General features: G+C 31.6%; 1 protein-coding gene across 9 annotated transcripts; it reads right to left on the bottom strand.

The window, feature by feature from the left end:
• Positions 1 to 927: 927 nt before the first annotated feature.
• On the bottom strand, positions 928 to 13,626 carry LOC129805445 (troponin T, skeletal muscle). Of its 9 annotated transcripts, none has more exons than XM_055853351.1 (13): positions 13,468 to 13,553; positions 10,095 to 10,145; positions 9,473 to 9,511; positions 7,611 to 7,628; positions 6,836 to 6,866; positions 6,036 to 6,161; positions 5,703 to 5,921; positions 5,373 to 5,387; positions 4,490 to 4,705; positions 4,324 to 4,416; positions 4,170 to 4,250; positions 2,230 to 2,308; positions 928 to 1,453 (listed from the first exon to the last, which is right to left on the bottom strand). In XM_055853351.1, exons 2-13 carry the CDS (start codon positions 10,115 to 10,117, stop codon positions 1,230 to 1,232), a joined length of 1,164 nt encoding a protein of 387 aa, XP_055709326.1. In that variant the 5' UTR covers positions 10,118 to 10,145; positions 13,468 to 13,553; the 3' UTR covers positions 928 to 1,229. The 9 variants fall into 9 exon arrangements, with proteins under 9 accessions (XP_055709326.1, XP_055709325.1, XP_055709327.1 ...); XM_055853350.1 differs by lacking the exon at positions 2,230 to 2,308 and adding an exon at positions 1,693 to 1,771; XM_055853352.1 differs by lacking the exons at positions 2,230 to 2,308; positions 5,373 to 5,387 and adding an exon at positions 1,693 to 1,771 and having other exon boundaries at positions 13,468 to 13,626.
• Between the last annotated feature and the right edge of the window lie 3,515 nt (positions 13,627 to 17,141).

Genomic DNA, 17,141 nt, shown 5'->3' with positions numbered 1-17,141 from the left:
GGTTAAACTTCATTTCCATAATTTTCCACTAAGTCGTCTTCGTCGCTTAAGTCGTAAGTGTGTCTAGGGCATAAGATTAAGTACTTACTGTACAGGTCTATGGTTCTATATCAGTCCGTATACATTCATCTAAAACATGGGTTCAGCAAAATAGAATTGCAAATTTTTATCCGCGTTTGAAAGAAGTCTATGACATGACGATGTTTGGCCCCGTGTGAAGAAGAACGATTCACCGATCTATATATATAACTGTATGAACGCAGTACGGGACCTGAATGTCGTTGAAAAGTCACTTGTGGGTAGGTTACCTGATTTACTAGGAAGAAAAATACCAAATCTGGTAAATCTTCAGGAGTTGATTATATGTTTTGAAGAGGCAAAGTCGTCTCAATGGATTGACGGTATATACTGAAGTGTATGATACAAAGAAGATCTAATGCTCCAATCACTGGAGACGACTCACAATTGTATGGGAAAATGCTTTGGGACTATAGAGTAATATTTCTGTCAAAGGATCTCATATATAAGCCTTCGCTTGAATAAACCAGCGTAAATTAGAGAATAGTGGAGCGTACGAAGACCGACGAGTTTTAAGTTAGGTCAATACTAGAATTGGTTGTAGAATTGGTTAGATGTTTTTCTTACGATCAAATGGCCTAAAAGATCTCGTTACAGATATTTAATAAAAGTCTGCCCAAAAGTTCAAGAGAGTAGTCGAAAAATGTAGAATCTTTTTGGCTTTTTAGTACTCTTTTTAGAGGTCTCGGAAATTAAGTAAAAAGTCAGGGAATTTCCTATCTAAACATCTTGAGTTCTGAAATACTGATAATTTTGTAAAATTGAATAATTAATTTTCTAAAACTTTTAAATTAATGAAAAAAAACTATAAAAGGTTTTGCAATGAGACTTTTGAATAAAACATCAATAAATAATGAAAATTTTTATTTATAAGTAATTTTTTCTCTCTTTCTCTTTGCACAAAGATATTAGTTCTTCAAATAATTGAATTGGCTCACAGATGCACATGTGACAGAGAATAAAAAAAAAGTTTGAAAATTAAAAGAAATTTATACTTATTTTTACGAAAACAAAAATTATACAAGGAAGTATTTGAGCAGTATATTATTTATTTTGGTGACATTTTTTTTCTTGTTTAGAAACAAAGAGAAAAAAGAGTTTTTTGGGGAGGGGAACGGTGTATTTTGTTTTGTTTTTTTTGGATAGAATTTTTATTCTTCCTCTTCTTCCTCCTCCTCCTCTTCCTCCTCCTCTTCTTCCTCCTCTTCTTCTTCCTCCTCTTCCTCAACAACCTCCTCCTCAACTTCCTCTACGGCCACCTCCTCAATCTCATCCTCTTCGATCTCGTCAGCTTTGCCCTCTTCCTCACCTTCAGGGGTTTCAGCGTCTCCGGGTTTCTTTCCTGGTCGCTCTCCGAACCACTTGGGCAGCTTGGCTGTAATTTTTCACATAGAAAGCTCATTAGAATTTTTCTTACTGTCACCATTGGTGGCATTTGCAAATGACAGTGAAGAGACAGAAAAAGAATTCATATAGAGAAAGGATATAGAGCAGAGTTGTAACATATAGAGATAAAACCCAAAAAACAAAATTGAATGTTTTGCGATATGTTCTTGTGAAAACGATGGAATATGAAAAATTGTTGAAAAAGGCGTGAGACAAGAGACAACTTACTCTTTTGACGACCACCAAATTCATCTTTCTTTTCATGCCAAACTTTCTCAAGAAACTCCTTGTTGAGGGTTTCGAAACCCTGTTTTATTTGTATTTGGAGGGATGATTGTTTGTGATGAAGGGTTGAATGTGAAACACGTGGGGCAGACAGACAGATAGACATGATAAAAGAGAGAGAAAAAAAAGACAATAGGATCAATTTATTGTGCATGCTTTAAATAATAATAATTTACTAAATACTCTGAAAAGATTTCAATTTTTATTATTTATATATATTTTTTTTATATGGGGTAGGCAAAACACAGAAAGATCTTGGAATGTGAACACCTGAGAAAGTCATAGAGTTTTGTATTTAATTATTCCTAAATTAGAAGTAGAATTGATCAAATTTCGAAATTTACGACTTGCTCAGATGTTTAAGAGGAATTATTTTTATTTGATGGTGTAGTTGCACCAACGTGATGGATGGAAATGACTGTGTGATGACAATTTTCGACAAGCACACTTGAAGGATGGAAAAATGGCAATTTTCCTTACGTCGTCTGCGCTTTGTGAATCTATCGTTTCTCTTTTGCCACAGCTCATTTCTCATTTCATCCATCATGGTGATGTACCCCTTAGAATATCCAGTTTAAGTTATTCTTTCATGTCGCATTTTCAAGAACTAATATCTATTAATCACTCTGGGAATCCACTTTTATCTTTCTTGTTTCATTTTCCCGGAAGAATAAGACATTTTTATCGGAAGTTATATAATTTTTTGAGAAAGGTATCAAAATGAATTCACAGCTCAATGAAAAGAGTTGTGGGGCAGTTTCATACAGCACATTTCCCTATAGAGAAGTCTTGGACTTACTTTCATACTGAAATTACTAAATTCGCTAGGATTGTAAAATATTTAAAATAAATATCATATTGTTAAATATCTACAATTAATTTGATTACATTTCTTTAAATTACAAGGAGGGCATATCAGTGCCATTCATAGTTTAGTAGGGGAGACTGGGGCAAAAAGTCACAAAACGGATATTTTATTTTTTTACAAGCTGCTCGAGCGCTTCAAAAATTTCTAATTAGCGCAGTTTTATAGGAAATTTACCACTCTACAACTTTGTGAAAGTAAATTACCTCTATTTTGTAAGGAAATACGTTTATCGAGCCAATTTCTAAAAGGTAATTTTGTGACTATTCTCAAAAATGCTGAAGCAAATAGTACCAGACATTGCGTATTATCATATTTTGATTCGCTTCATTACGGGCTTCCGTAAATTTGAAAAAATACCTAGAAGACATATTTTCATAGAAAATTTATTCATCTACACCTTTGTAAAACACCGTTTTCTCTACGAGAAAAGTGAGAAAACGAGAAAAGCGCTTTTCAAGCTATTTTAGAAAAACACACAAAAGACTGCAAATCGTTTGACCAATGCAAACAACAAGCGGCGAAACATGATAATGACGTTTCTTTTCGCCGTGAGAAATTGCTTCTCTTTTTTGTTACTTTTTGCTGTATACCTTTTGTTACTTTTTACCCCCATGTGGCCATTTTTAATAAAAGGATTTCTGGTAAAAAGAACTTTTGTCAAATTCAAAAATAAATAGCGGATTCGTATTCAAAAAATCCAAATTATTTAGAAAATATTCACCAGTGCATCAATTTTGGAAAATAAGTAGGTAATAATTGTTATTTTCTTCAAGGAAAATATTTCAAAAATAGGGCTAAAAATTTCGATATTTTTTATTTTCTAAATTCCTTGTTCGAATTCTAAAAAACTTACGACATTGGAGTGGATGGAGTCTATGGAGGCTATCTATAGAAAAAAAATTGAGTCGCTATCTTTTTTACCTTGGAAGATATTGAATTTTTCGATTTGTGACTTTTTGCCCCAGTCTTCCCTAGCGTTTAATCAGCATCAATCTGTCAGTCTCAGTTCTCTTATTTAAGAGAAGAGAGAGAGAAGAGAGTCTAAAAGAGTCTCTTATTTACCTATATCCATACACTTCAAAAACTTTTTTTTTAATTTCAAATAAATATATACAACGCTTTTAAATTTTTGTAACTTATCTGGTTATTACAAATATGGAAATATAGAATTTGAACTGGAAATGTTACATTTTCTTTATTTTTAAAGATGATCGCGAGGACATTTTAAACCTTTAAATAGTGTATTACGGAGTAGTTTTCAATTTAATATAATTCTGAATTTTGAGGTGTCCTCACTGTTTCATATCAGTAAAAAAAGTCAAGACTTTTTTTTTCTTAAGATCATTTTTTCTTTAGATATTTCCCAAAACATATTTTTTATTTTCTCATTAGAATTGAACATTTTTGCAATTAATTTTATTTTATTTCTTAAGGTCAAAACGGAAATTGTTGTATGAAACTATCCCAAAATTCTTGACATTTCTTTTAATCTTGGGAAAAATAACTGAATGAATAAAAAAAAGAAAACTTTAATTGTTAGAAAGATACTTACGCCTTCAAAGAGCTTCTTCTTATCGTCATAGGAGCGGGTGTCAACGCGTCGTTCATATTTGGAGGCGACTTGGATTTTGGGCTAGGAAGATTTTGGAAAGAAAGGTTAAGATTTTCAAAACCATTATGTTAGATAAATATAAATTGATAATTACTGGGTATTTGCCTGTTAGAGCTTCTGGGTCAAGACCCTTCTTGAGAGCTTTGTGTCGCAGTTGCTGCTTCTGTCTTTCCTTCAATTCTTTCAACTGGAATACAAAATCAAGAATTTTATATGCATGGTGTGTCAGTCTATAAAGGTGGTGAAAGAGAGTAAATTACATCGTAGTCCTGACGTTTTTGCCTCTCCTCCAAGTCATATTTCTCAGTTTCGAGCTTGACAATGGTCTCCCAGAGTTCCTGAGCCTTAGCACGGAGCTTAGACTCACCCAATCCCGTCAAGTCCAGGGGTTTGATGCGGAAGGACAGAGAAATCTTCTTCTCCTCTTCCAGCTGCTCTTTGGTCTTGTTGCGGTCCATCTGAGCGGACAAGTTTATCTACATTTAAAGGATAAAAAATAAAAATTAGATGCACTTTGGCAAACCCTCAAAAACCATTCTCCATTAATATCCAGATGTTACTAAGAATTTTGAGTCAAGTTCAAAATTGAATGAAAGAGCTCTTTTGATCTGATCTTCAATCTAAAGATAAAAAATAGTAAAAACAGAAACAGAAACTAACAGTAATGTAATCGTTTATGGAAATTATTTTAAGTAAGAAAAATAATTATTTTATATTGTAACACAATGATTTGGATATTTTTGCTTCTTTTAATTTTTTTTTGATAATTTTTTTTTAATTGTTTATATTGGGGTTTTGTTTTTAAGATTTATCTTTATGGAATTAGCACACTAACTATGACTTTGGTTTTTAGATTGTAAGATTTTGAGGTTTGGCTGGAAACACTTAAAAAGACGGACGAGAAAAAAAGAAAAAGTCAAAAGACACTTTTCTAGCTTTATAAGTGAATGCTTTAAGTTGGCTTTATTTTTTTAGAGATGCCTTTTACGGTTTTTATTATTTATTGTTTTTAAGTTTTAAAATTTGATTTTTTTTTTGTGAAATTTGAAGGAAAGCTTTGGGAACACATGAGATCAAAAAAATTTTACCTACACGACATTTACTTAAAAGCTCATGTTGGCCAAACTTTTTTCACATACTTACATCTCCGATGGTTTTCTGCATTAAAAAATGGTAAAAACAGGTTACAAAAAATATATATTCTGTTTTTTTCGCCATCTTTGGCGCACTTTCTTGGAGTATTTTGAGATATTCTTTGTATTATTTTTCATTTCAAAATGTTTTTTCTTCAATATTCCGATTGAGGGTATTAGTTTTCAAATTCTATTCTTTTGATTTATTTTTTTATGAGCTTCCGAAAAAAAATCTTTTTTTTTATGATAGCATAGTCAATTCTTTTTATATAATCATTGGCATTTGAGTTTAATTTTGGTTCGCAGGTAATAGTGTAAGGGTGTAACTATATATACTTACGCTGCTGGTGTCGCGTTTGGTGATGGTGAAGTTGGGTCCCTTCTTGTCCTTGTCCTTCATGGCTTGCACCATAGCCTGGCGTTTCTTCTCAGCCTCTTCCAGGCGCTGCCGTTTCTCTTCAATCTCACGTTGTTTCTTCTCTTCAATTTCACGGACACGACGCTCTTCTTCCTCCTTCTTGCGCTGAGCCATCCTTTGCTCCTCCTCAGCGCGAGTTACCTATGTAACAAAGTAGTATCGTATTTAATTTTATTGATGCAAATGTTTCAGTTCATTCAACTAAATTTTTTTTATTTCAGTTGATTGGGATGAATGGAAATTCCTTTTACTAACCTTGCGCTTGGCTTGTTTCTCCTTTAATTTCTTCAACTCGTCCTCTTCCTTGGCTCTCTGCTTGCGCCACTCATTAATGTACTCTTTCAGCTGTTCATCCAACTCAGAGCGCTTTTGATCCTGGCGCTGTTTTTCAAGAAATAAATCATCAAATTGAGTGTCAATAAGATTATTAAACATTCGTTTCATTCCAATATCGTTCATTCTCTTATGCCCTAGACACACTTACGACTTAAGCCGAGAGACGACTTAGTGGAAAATGACGGAAATGTACTTTGACCATTAATACTATTATAATTATGCTAAGCCGTCTCTTGGCTAATCCTCAAGTCTGTCAAGGCCCTTATTCATCAAAGAGATTATTTTCAAAGTGAGGTTATGTTGCAGACCGTAAACAAATCAGGACACATTTTAACTAACTTTAGAAAACCTTAGATTTTTTTTTCTTCATCGATTACAGTTGGTCAGTTGGCAGTTTAATATAGATGAATAACATTTTTGTATACAAATTTCCAGCAATAATTAGTTTTGTTTGAAAATTCAAAATTTAAATATTTTAATGTTAGAATAAAGGTGTAGTTTTAAATTACAAAAACAAAGTTTAAAAAATCATTAATTTGCTTTACTTGTATCTTAAATCAGAAAATTAGTGATATAAATTGAGATAAAAAAGAAAATTTGCGTATCGTTCGAAAGAAAAAGCTTTCATCTTCTAGGTTAAGCAGAACATAACCTCATTTTTTCAAGATAACCTCTTAATCGAATAACGAAATAAGACGAAATATTTCATAAACATTTACCTTGACGAACTCAGGATCTCCGGCCTCTCCCCTTTTTATATTTTAAGTTTATTTTTATTGGAATGCAGAGAAAATTGGAAGAAATAAAAATAATTTTGAATTAAAAGTGTGAAAGGTATATCAAAGTTTGGTGAATTAATATTTTTGGTTGTTTGGGAAGTAATTTTAAGCACAAAAAATACATTGGTACGGAAAAGCATAAGAAAGTTTGTTTGACACAACAAAATTTGTTATCTCTTCATGCTGTTGTTACAGTTCTTATTCATTTTGTAGATTTTATGTTCTTTTATTTATGCTTCAGCATTCCTTCACATTTATACGAAAGTCCTCCCATGGGAGAAACTCTGTTTCATGTTTTTAATTCTTATATTTTAAGATTTTCCTATTTTATCTGTGTTATGGATTTTTTTCTGGCACTTTGCTGCGGCCTGGCCATTTGGTTTTTAGCTTTTAGCATTTCAAAAAAAAATTTCTTTTATTGCTCCGTTAAATGTAAGACAAAAAAAAATGCACATTGCTAACTGTCGTATTATCGAGTTATATATTGTTGGTTTTCCATGGTAAATTCCTTTCACCATACAAGAAGCCAGAAGCTTATTTGCTCAAAAAAGAAACAAAAAAAAACGTCAGAATCAACAAAAATAGGAGTGTCAGAAGAAAATTAGAAAAAAAAGCTGTCCTTCCATTAACAAAAATAAAATTGTTGCTTTTTCTCTCCAAGAGAGATCATTGGTTTAGTTTTTTTGGCGGTTTTGATTTTTGGGGATAAACTTACTCGGGCTTGGCAGCTGGCCTATACGTATTGTTATCATTTTTATCAGATTTTTTTGTTCACGACAAAAAAAGTTGTGATCACCGCATCGTGTGTTTGTGTTGATCGATTTAAGAGGGGATCGTTCGTAATCAAAAATTTGATCGTCGGATGATATTGATTGTTTTTGCACCAAAATGAACCAAAAAAGGTAAAATAAGTGTGTTAACAAAATATTCTCTCTCACCTAAACACTATATACACATATATATGTACATAAATTTAGCAATTAATTTGTAGTTGAAAGATAAAAACTAAAAAGTACAGAAATTTATTTTATTTTTTAGGTATAAATTGCATTTTTTTTTAAGGAAATCAATAAAAAGCACTAAAGCAGGAATATATTACAAAGCTTTATCATTGTGAAAAGCAATAGTTTTATGATTTAAGGGGATGTGGGGCACCTTTGAAATGGAATAGCTTTGAAACTGAACTTTTTTCTACTATTTTTAAATAGAATTGAGACTTTTCATAATGTATTTTAGCTTCACAAAATGATTTGTGGAGCTAATTATATCATTGCAAGGTCCACTTTCAATTTAAACTAGGAGTTTAAAATTACAAAAAAAACTCAATTTTAAAGCTGCCCCAATTCAAAGGTGCCCCCACTTCTCCCTCGATTGGTTTTTCAAGAAATCCATCATTTTCCTCATAAAACTATTTATTAGCTGCATAAGATTCAGGTGTCGTAAGAATGCTTTTAAAATGAAAAAAAAACTCTTGAAATTGCATTTCGAAGCCAAGACATAACCAAATGCCTAAACTATTATCAAAAATCAAAATATTTATTTAAGAGATTGCTCGAAATGTTTGCATTTCTCAATGCACTTTTTTGTATTGATGTGAAATTTTTGCCCAATAAATTTAGTCCAATTGTGAGAAATAATGAATGAACAAAATAAACAATCTCTTATCATAAAAAAAACAATTTGTCGTATTCACAAAAAAAGAAAATAAAAACATATCAACAAAAATTAATTATTTTTATTTAACAGGTAAATTCATGAAGATAATGATACTAGTTGGGTGGAATGCCATAAAAATTTGTACAAAATAGAGCAATTATTGTGGATGAACGAATTTAAAAATATGAAAATTGAAATAACTAGTAAAAAAAAAATCATTTGTTGAAAAATACACTACCAAAAAGTCTACTTGGGCTTTTACATTTTTTTTGTACTACAATTAAGAGGGGGTTTTGACTACTTACTTCCTGCAAAAAGAAAAAAGAAAGAAAAATATCTACTTTAGTTAATTGCAAACAGTATCTACGTCATTTTGTTTTGTAAATATATTTTACAATTTATTTTACAATGCATTTTCGGTAACATTAATTTTTGGTTCTAACATAAAACATGATAATAAAATAGCAGAAAGGTTTTTGCACCTTTGCATTTTCTGCTTTAATTTTTTAAAATTTTTTTTGTCTCTAAAATTGATAACTGATAACTAATAATTGACAAAACTAGCAAAGATTGCTTAAAGGGTTAATAAGCATTGAATTAAAATGCAATTAAATGTAGAAGGAGCATCTGAAGATACAAAGAATATCCTGTGAAATAACTCGTATTATTAGAAGGCACTAAAAGGTTAATTGGTGTTTGATTTTTTTTTAATTGAATTCAAAAGAGACTATGTATTTGCTTTTAATATTTTTAAGTCTGAGGAAGTAGAGGGTACTTCCTATTTAAAATTACATTATCTAATAATTTCTAGATAGATAGATAGATTTTCATTAATAAAAATTCATCTGAGCGTCAGAATTTCAATTTAATTTTAGAAAAGCTTTCTCTTGACTATTATAGAGCTTTGAGCGATGAACTTACTGCTCATGAGTCTCCTCGACGACCTCCTCTTCTTCAGAACTACAAAAAAGGGGTGAGACATGGATTAGGACCAAAACCGAGGGTGGAAAATCATTCAAAAACATTATTAACTCAATTTCATCCCTTTGATGTATTCGTTCTTTTTTTTCATATAACATCTCCTAAATTTTCTCTGTGAAGAAATTTCCATCGTTGATTGGGAAGCGTGAAAGTTTCTCTCGTAACTTTTTTTTCATTTTTTTTTTTCAATAAATACTCAAGAAGAAAAAAGTAAGTAACCTTTTCGCTTTTAGATACAAAAAGTTGGGAGAAAATAGGTGAAGAAGGATGGGGGTTTATAAAATATTCAATTTTTCATTCAGTAACATCTCAAAAGAAAAAAATATTATCATACATTAATGGAGAAAAAGTTGCATGGCATAAACTTTAGGATTGTTTGGTCAATTTTCATTTCAATGTAAACAAGAGGATAAAAAAACAGGTAATAAAATTAATAAATGATAACACGAAGGGAAATTTCACAGAACTTCGAGAAAATTTAGTTCATTTTCCTTTCCATTCACATGTCGTTGCACAAAATAAATGTATTTGAAATGATTTAATGGATATAAAGTATACTCACGAGTATTCCTCATCGTCGGACATTTTGAGAGGGTTGTAGGGTTAAATAAACCTGCAAAGATATATTTCTGGCATTAGTTGTTGGATTTTATGAGCAAGGTTACACTTTTTAATAGCCATTAGTTCTATTTGTGATATCTGAGCACTAAACTTTCAAATAAACATTTATTTTCATCCCATTAAAAATTCAGCAAGATGTTTTTCTTAGTCCCTGCCATTTTTTTCTATTTGTTCATTCATAACCTTCTAGCCTAATTACCACAGAAAATTATAATTTTTTATTCATTAAAGTAAAATTTCTTTGCTTTGCTAATACTGCTAATATCGACAAAAAGCTTATTCTTCAGAGGTTTAGATAAACACGAAAGATAAAAATATCTATCAAGTCTTTGATCGTATCTTAATCGATTTACTTTTCTATTTTTTAAAAACCATAAAAATCAGAATTCCAAAAAAAAATCCTAAATCCTTAGGGATCATATACATAGCTTTTTAAAGGGCGATTGATTACTCTCAAAACTTGTTTACTTGATATTTTTTAAACGTATTAACTTTTGTGTTGAAAATTTTCATGCAAATTTTATCACGTCATAGAGTCTTTTACATTAATTCTCTTTGGTATTTTTCTCTCAATCTGACCAAAGCTCAAAAACAGCAGTTTTATGGTACTTTTGAGAAATACTGAATATAATCGTAATTATCTTCAAGTATAGAGTGATTAAACTTACAGATTAAGGTTGTCCTGAAAACACTAATTGTCTAGAATTTTCATTATTTATAGTATTTTTAATAAAAAAAAAAAGCGTTGCTGCCTGAATATTGTGGTTTCCGTCTACTTTTTGGCTTATTTGATGAATTTTTGCCAAGGAGAGAATGGGATACAGATACGACTTTTGCCGATGAATTTTCTTTAATGTGTTTTTGCAATAACATTCATTTTAAATATATGTAGTATTTTGAAAATATTATATTTATTTCAAAATACAAGCTTACTAAAACATATTGAATAATTTCAAAAACAATTTATAACTTAAAAATAAAAAAAAAACAGATACGACAATTGTGGGCGGAAACGACGATAGGGTTATGTACGCATTTTTGTCCACTTTAAAATTTGACAACCTTATTTTCAAATTTAGATTTATTAAAGGGGCATGGGCAAAGGACAAACCGTTCAAAGCCAAAGTTTGTGCGAAGCCTGAAATTCTCCTAACTCTTATCTAGGAGACTTTCTGAGGATTAAGTATAAGATATATATAACAACTTTGAATAGAGATAAATTTGAATTGTGCATATAAAAAGTGTGAAAACTACACAATATTTAGTACTCCCTCTGTCCCAAAAAAGTCGTACATTCTTTCATATAAAATGTACAGCAAACTTACGACTTTTTTCGGGACGGAGGGAATAGTAATTTAAGATGATCGACAGTATACGATCCAGAAAATTTTCATACATTTTTCCAATTGAGCGATTTGTTTGTAAGTCGGCAGCAGCCGCTTTGAGAGCAGCTTTAAAAAATTTATAAGCAGAAATACGACTAAACTGAAATTATAATATATGCCGGTTTGATTAAATACCTAGTTAAACTTTAAAACATTTAAACTTTGATATTGTATTCCCAGTAGGGGGTAAGACAAAGTAAAGTGTTACCCGGAGTATTTCATTTTCATATATTTGATAAACAGTTCGTTGTTGTACAATTTACTTAAAATTAAGGCATTACATTAAATTAAGTACTTCTTAAGGAATGAATAAGTACTTAATATGTTAGCCGGGAAATGTCAAAAAAATTCTAAACATAACCTCATAAATTTAAATCAAATTGTTCCGTTGTAGCTGTATGCTTTAGCTCATTACATTTTTAAATGAAAGCTTCAATAGTTCAATTTTAGTTATAGTTGTGAAATACTATGAAATTTGTTAATCCTTCTTATAATCTTTATGTAAATATAGATGTAATGTATATTAAAATCCTTGATTAACGGGTATCTCATTACATGTTAAAGAGCAGTTAAAATTGTCTTCAAGGCTAGAAATTCTTTAAGGGAATTGATCCTGTGTTTTCATAAATAGTTGTTCGCTTGTAGACGAATAATGTTGATCCTTTAGATTGGTATTTTCACACCTTAAAATTTTTGAATGAAATTGTTGGCTTATGATTCCTGTTAAATTTCTTCAATTCTTACGTGTAGGAACAGTTTAAAAAAAAAACAGTATAAGAATTATTGGGTGGGAGAGGAATGTGGTGTGATGTATGGGTGAAAATTGTTTGGTGGCTGGGCTTCTGGCAAAAAACGATTCAAACGATCCCACTGGCTCCCCTAACATATATGGCCAGTGTGCCAAACACATAGTGAATTCTTGACTTGAGGAAACGCAACGGAGACATTGGGTGAGAGTGAGATGGAGTGATCGAGTGTGAATTTTCGTTGATTATAAAATTAGAAAAAGTTTCCTTCATCTTGGTGTGTATTCACCAGTGTTATTTTGAAAAGTTCTAAACTTAGATTTTTCACGTCGCATCTCCTTCATCTTATTCTGTGTCTTGCCTTTTACTTCGGGATCATGGCCGATGAGATCACGAATATGATCACGAGATGGGCACGATGGTGAATTCGGGGAGTTTCTTTTGGGTGGCAATCTCTGGAGGCATCATGCCAAAATGGGAGACACAACTGAATAAATTTTCACGAATGAGAGAGATGAGGGATCTTGAAAGCTCGACGAACGCGTACGATCGCGAAATACTTTAAAAATAGATTTTAACCACGGACGGGGTATTGGATTACTTTTCCCACATATTCCTCATCATTCTTCATACTCCTCATTCACCATCCTATGAATATAATTTCAAATTCGAAATTTGGGTTGAAGATCACTGAAGATCACAAGTCCAATCACTATTTTTGGGATATCGGGGAGCTTTAGAGATGATCTATATTCTACATTGATTTCCAGCAAATCTGAAGTTGGTCAAATGGATGGTGATTGCGTGGAAAATCCATCATGAAATTCGTGAATGAGTTACGTAACCATTTAAGGTGATCTTAAATTTCACGCACGTAAGATCTTCACAATAATTCTTCTCACTGTAATCCTTGGTTTATTTGTATATCCCCAGAGCTTTTTTCTTAGAATTAAATTCCACAAATTCACAAGCACTTTGATCCTCAAGATCACTTCTTTGAAGTTTTCGAAGAAAAAAATCTGCAGAAAAGATCCTCTGAAAAGTTATCTTCAGACCAGATCTTCAATTACCACTATAAATTATTATGCAGGAATTTGTCGAAAGTGTTGAGATGTTCGAGAAAGAAATCCAGCCAGAGACAGAGATGATTTTTCAAAAGGGAGATCAAAGATGGAAAACTTACTCTAAGAAATTAAGGAAAAATCAAGTCCGGGCAGCTGACGGCGTCGAAGTTGTGCTGCTGCGGGTAGACTGAAGTCACGATCGGTCTGCTCAAATGGGTGACCGTGCCGATCCCACAGGATGATTATCGCATTTGAATGTATTGGCCCCGGATTTTCAATGTGTGGAAGAAAAACTATTTTCCCTCAAGTATGTGAAAAGATCACTCTTGGTGAGTGAGTGAGAAAATTAGGTGTGGTAAAAAGAAATGCCTCTTGTCCACATACGATTTTCCAATTGAGAAATATAACCATTCCTCCCACGACTCCCCCTGCCATCGTCATTTCCTCTAGTCCATGCTTTCACTTTACGGGACGACAAAAAGGAGCATTGAGCAAAATGTGTTGAGAGTATTTATTTCTGTTCCAATTCATCTAAGTTTCTTCTTTTTTTTGTGTTCTGTTGGTGAAAATTCCTTTTCTTTGGTGCCTTTGGAGAGATTTTCATTTCACACACATTATAGAGATCTGCTGGTAATTGTGGGTGGATATTCCAAGTTGCAAATATTTTCACGCTTTTGAGATATTTTAATTCTAAAAATATTCCATCCTAGAATCGTATTTCATTTCATAAAAGAATCCACTGTAGGTGTTTTTTTTTACACAGCTTCTCACTATTTTTTTGACTCTGGGGATCACTCAACGAAATTTTAGAAATTTTAGCTCTTGTTTTCACTTAAAGCATTTATAAAATGATCAAACTAAAGGAAAATATTCTTTTCTATTGAATTTCTTAAATTGAACAGAAACTCAACATAATCTTTTTATTGTCTCATTTCAACCCATCAACAAAATATGATCGAAAGGAAAAATACAGTAAAAGAAAGCGTTTTTCTCTCACTTTACTGTGTTATCACACTTGTACATTAAAATTTTAATATGATTCACATTAAATTGTCGCTGATAAGAGTCCAAATGTGTATTTGTGTGTTTGAATCATTTTATATTCAAAATATGATCTATTTGTTGATAAAAAGGTAGACTTGACCCGTAAAATTTGATATAAATTGATTTATAGTATTAATGCGAAAAATTAATGCGATTTTCTCTTTAATTTTTTAATGTGAATAATATTTATGCTTTAGGTAAATTTAAACTTATTTTTGCAGGCCAAGTCCACTTCTTTATAAATAAATAGAAAAACCCCAAATATTAAGTGACTCAAAGACACAAATAACATATTTGGACGCTCACAAGCGACAATTAATGTGAATCACATTAAAATTTTAATATGCAAGTGTGATAACGCCGTTAGTCATAGTTTTAGTTGATTTTTATAGAATGAATAAAATAAATAATCAGCATATTATTATTTTCTTGGTTTGTAGCAAAATAAAATTTAGACGATTATAAAATTATAAAATATACAATAAACATGATATAATTAGGGGCAGGTGGGGCTATTTTTAACTATGGGGTTATATTGATATATGGTTTTTTCACTTATTTTTACATGAAGCTGGTGGTACCAATTATTTTATTTAGATCCACAATTGCTTTGCCTTTCTAAATTGCAATACGTTAATACTCAGTTTCCTTTAGAAATATGCAAAAAAAAATCGTATAATAATTTAGAACCCCCACCCCACTGCTCAAAGTAGCCCCACCTCCCCCTACTAGTAAAATCTAAATTGAAAATACGAAGGGATTCGTAATATTACCTATTAATTTCCGGTAGGGAAGAGCCGGCATATTTCGTACATTTTTCATTATTTTTAACTTTAGGGTGGAATCACCAGTTCTCGCCAGTGCCCCACTTCTCGCCACTTACATTGAAATCGCTATTTTTCGCAATTTATGAAATAAATGAGTCGCAATTTTTTTGTATTGTTTCTGCTTCTACGCATAGAATCGAAAAATAATAATTATTCGTTTTAGATTCACGATTTTGATCACTTTTTAGAGCAATATTTTAAGCAAGTGCATCGAATCCAACATCTCTTACCAAATGTACTAAGTGTCGTCAAATTTTCATCAGGCCAAAAATACCTATTTGGGTAAATAATTTGTCTATTGAATATTTAATTGCACTTGTGGAATACATAAAATTTGTATTTAGTCAATTAATATTTCATTTTATATTATTTTTGTATAAAAATGAGGCATGGCGAGAAGTGGTAATATTCTGGAATTGATTTTACCACCTGTCGCCATATCTTTTCAATAGGCGACGCTAACTTCACTTCGTACATTCTCAGTTGTCAAATCTGCATTGTTTACTTTCTACAAAAGCCCCATAATTTGATTTCTCAAATAAAAGTGAAGAAAAATCATTTAAAGAGAGTAATAATAAAGTGATCACAAGGAAAGAGAAATGGTGAATGTATTCTTTTCATAGCATTGCCTAAAATAACCGAGTGTGGTTCTTTTCAAGTGGGTGGCGAGAAGTGGTTACAAATTTTACAAAACTGGCGAAAAATGGTAAAAAGTGGCGACGAAATGGTTATTTTTGCATTATTAATAAAAATCAGTTTTTTAAGTAGTCCAGCGTTATGTTCTAGGATTATTGTTTTCACGTATCTAGAGCCAATACATCTAAGTAACTTTGTGTTAAATTTGACTTATCTTGTAACAAGGATTCAAAAGTTATGATTAAATGAATTTAATTTTTTCCTAAACATGGCGATAGCCGGTTATTCCACCCTATGGCATTATTTCCAAAACTCAAAAAAACATCTATAGGAATTTTGTATAGTGCTCGGTATACTCACTAGTATAGACTTTATTAAAATAACTCGATTAATGTTGTCGTCGCATTCATTTTTAATTTGAATTTATTTCATCTCATTCTGGATTTCTCCCACCTTCCATGCATCCACCGCCATCTTAGCGTTAATTCCAACCTCCAGGACTAAACGGTGGAAATGTCATTTCTCTGGTTGTATAAGAAAATTGGGGGGTCGCCACGCCACCGTCAAAATTTTTCGCACCCAAAACTCTTTCGTTACTGGGGTAGATTGTCCTAAATTCGAACGCTCAGGGGGTATTTTTGACATTTCTCACCTCCCAAATTCGAACGATTTTTTTAAAAACTAACGAAATTTGTGTGAGATTAAATTGTACTTTCAATCAAATTCCCGTACTTTCTCACAAGTCTTAGTGGTAACATACTTCCTTTTCATTTTACACGACCATAATGTATGTAAACATTCAGGAAGAAGTACATAAATATGATTTTCATTCACCTAGGAATACGAATTTTCTAACATAACCTCACAATTGACATTTTGAATCCAAACGTCGTTCGAATTTGAAAGATTTAGATTTGAGAGACTCTACTGTACTTACATTTCATTGGGGCTAGGCCAGTTAAAAAGAGAGAGCAAGATTGCCAAGCTAATCTAATCAGCTGTATGGCAATTTAATTTTAACCTAATTTCGTAACTTCTCAAATCACCACATTTAAATGATAAAAGAATAGGTAATCTACCGCGTCTCAAATATGAAGTTTCTCCCCTAATAAAATCAGTCAGAGTTTAGTTATAACAAAGTTAAATCTTGGTTCATTAAGAATTTAATATGGTTAGCAAAATATTTCGTTGTTTATCACAGTCAGTTCAATATTTATTTTTAAAAAATAAATCAGTAACACATTCGATATAAAGATATCGTAATGATTCCTATCGACATCTATTAG

The sequence above is a fragment of the Phlebotomus papatasi genome, chromosome 3, assembly GCF_024763615.1.
Source record: "Phlebotomus papatasi isolate M1 chromosome 3, Ppap_2.1, whole genome shotgun sequence".
Lineage (NCBI taxonomy): Eukaryota > Metazoa > Arthropoda > Insecta > Diptera > Psychodidae > Phlebotomus > Phlebotomus papatasi.
This window is presented reverse-complemented; position numbering and strand designations above follow the sequence as displayed.

Bases quoted from the DNA above. Each gene is read 5' to 3' on its own strand.
- LOC129805445 (XM_055853351.1), bottom strand. From the start codon at position 10,117: ATGTCCGACGATGAGGAATACTC. The intron at 9,512-10,094 runs GTGAGTATACTT...CCTTTTTTGTAG, and splicing joins TCCGACGATGAGGAATACTC to TTCTGAAGAAGAGGAGGTCG. The intron at 2,309-4,169 runs GTAAGTATCTTT...GGATATTCTAAG, and splicing joins AGAAGAAGCTCTTTGAAGGC to GGGTACATCACCATGATGGA.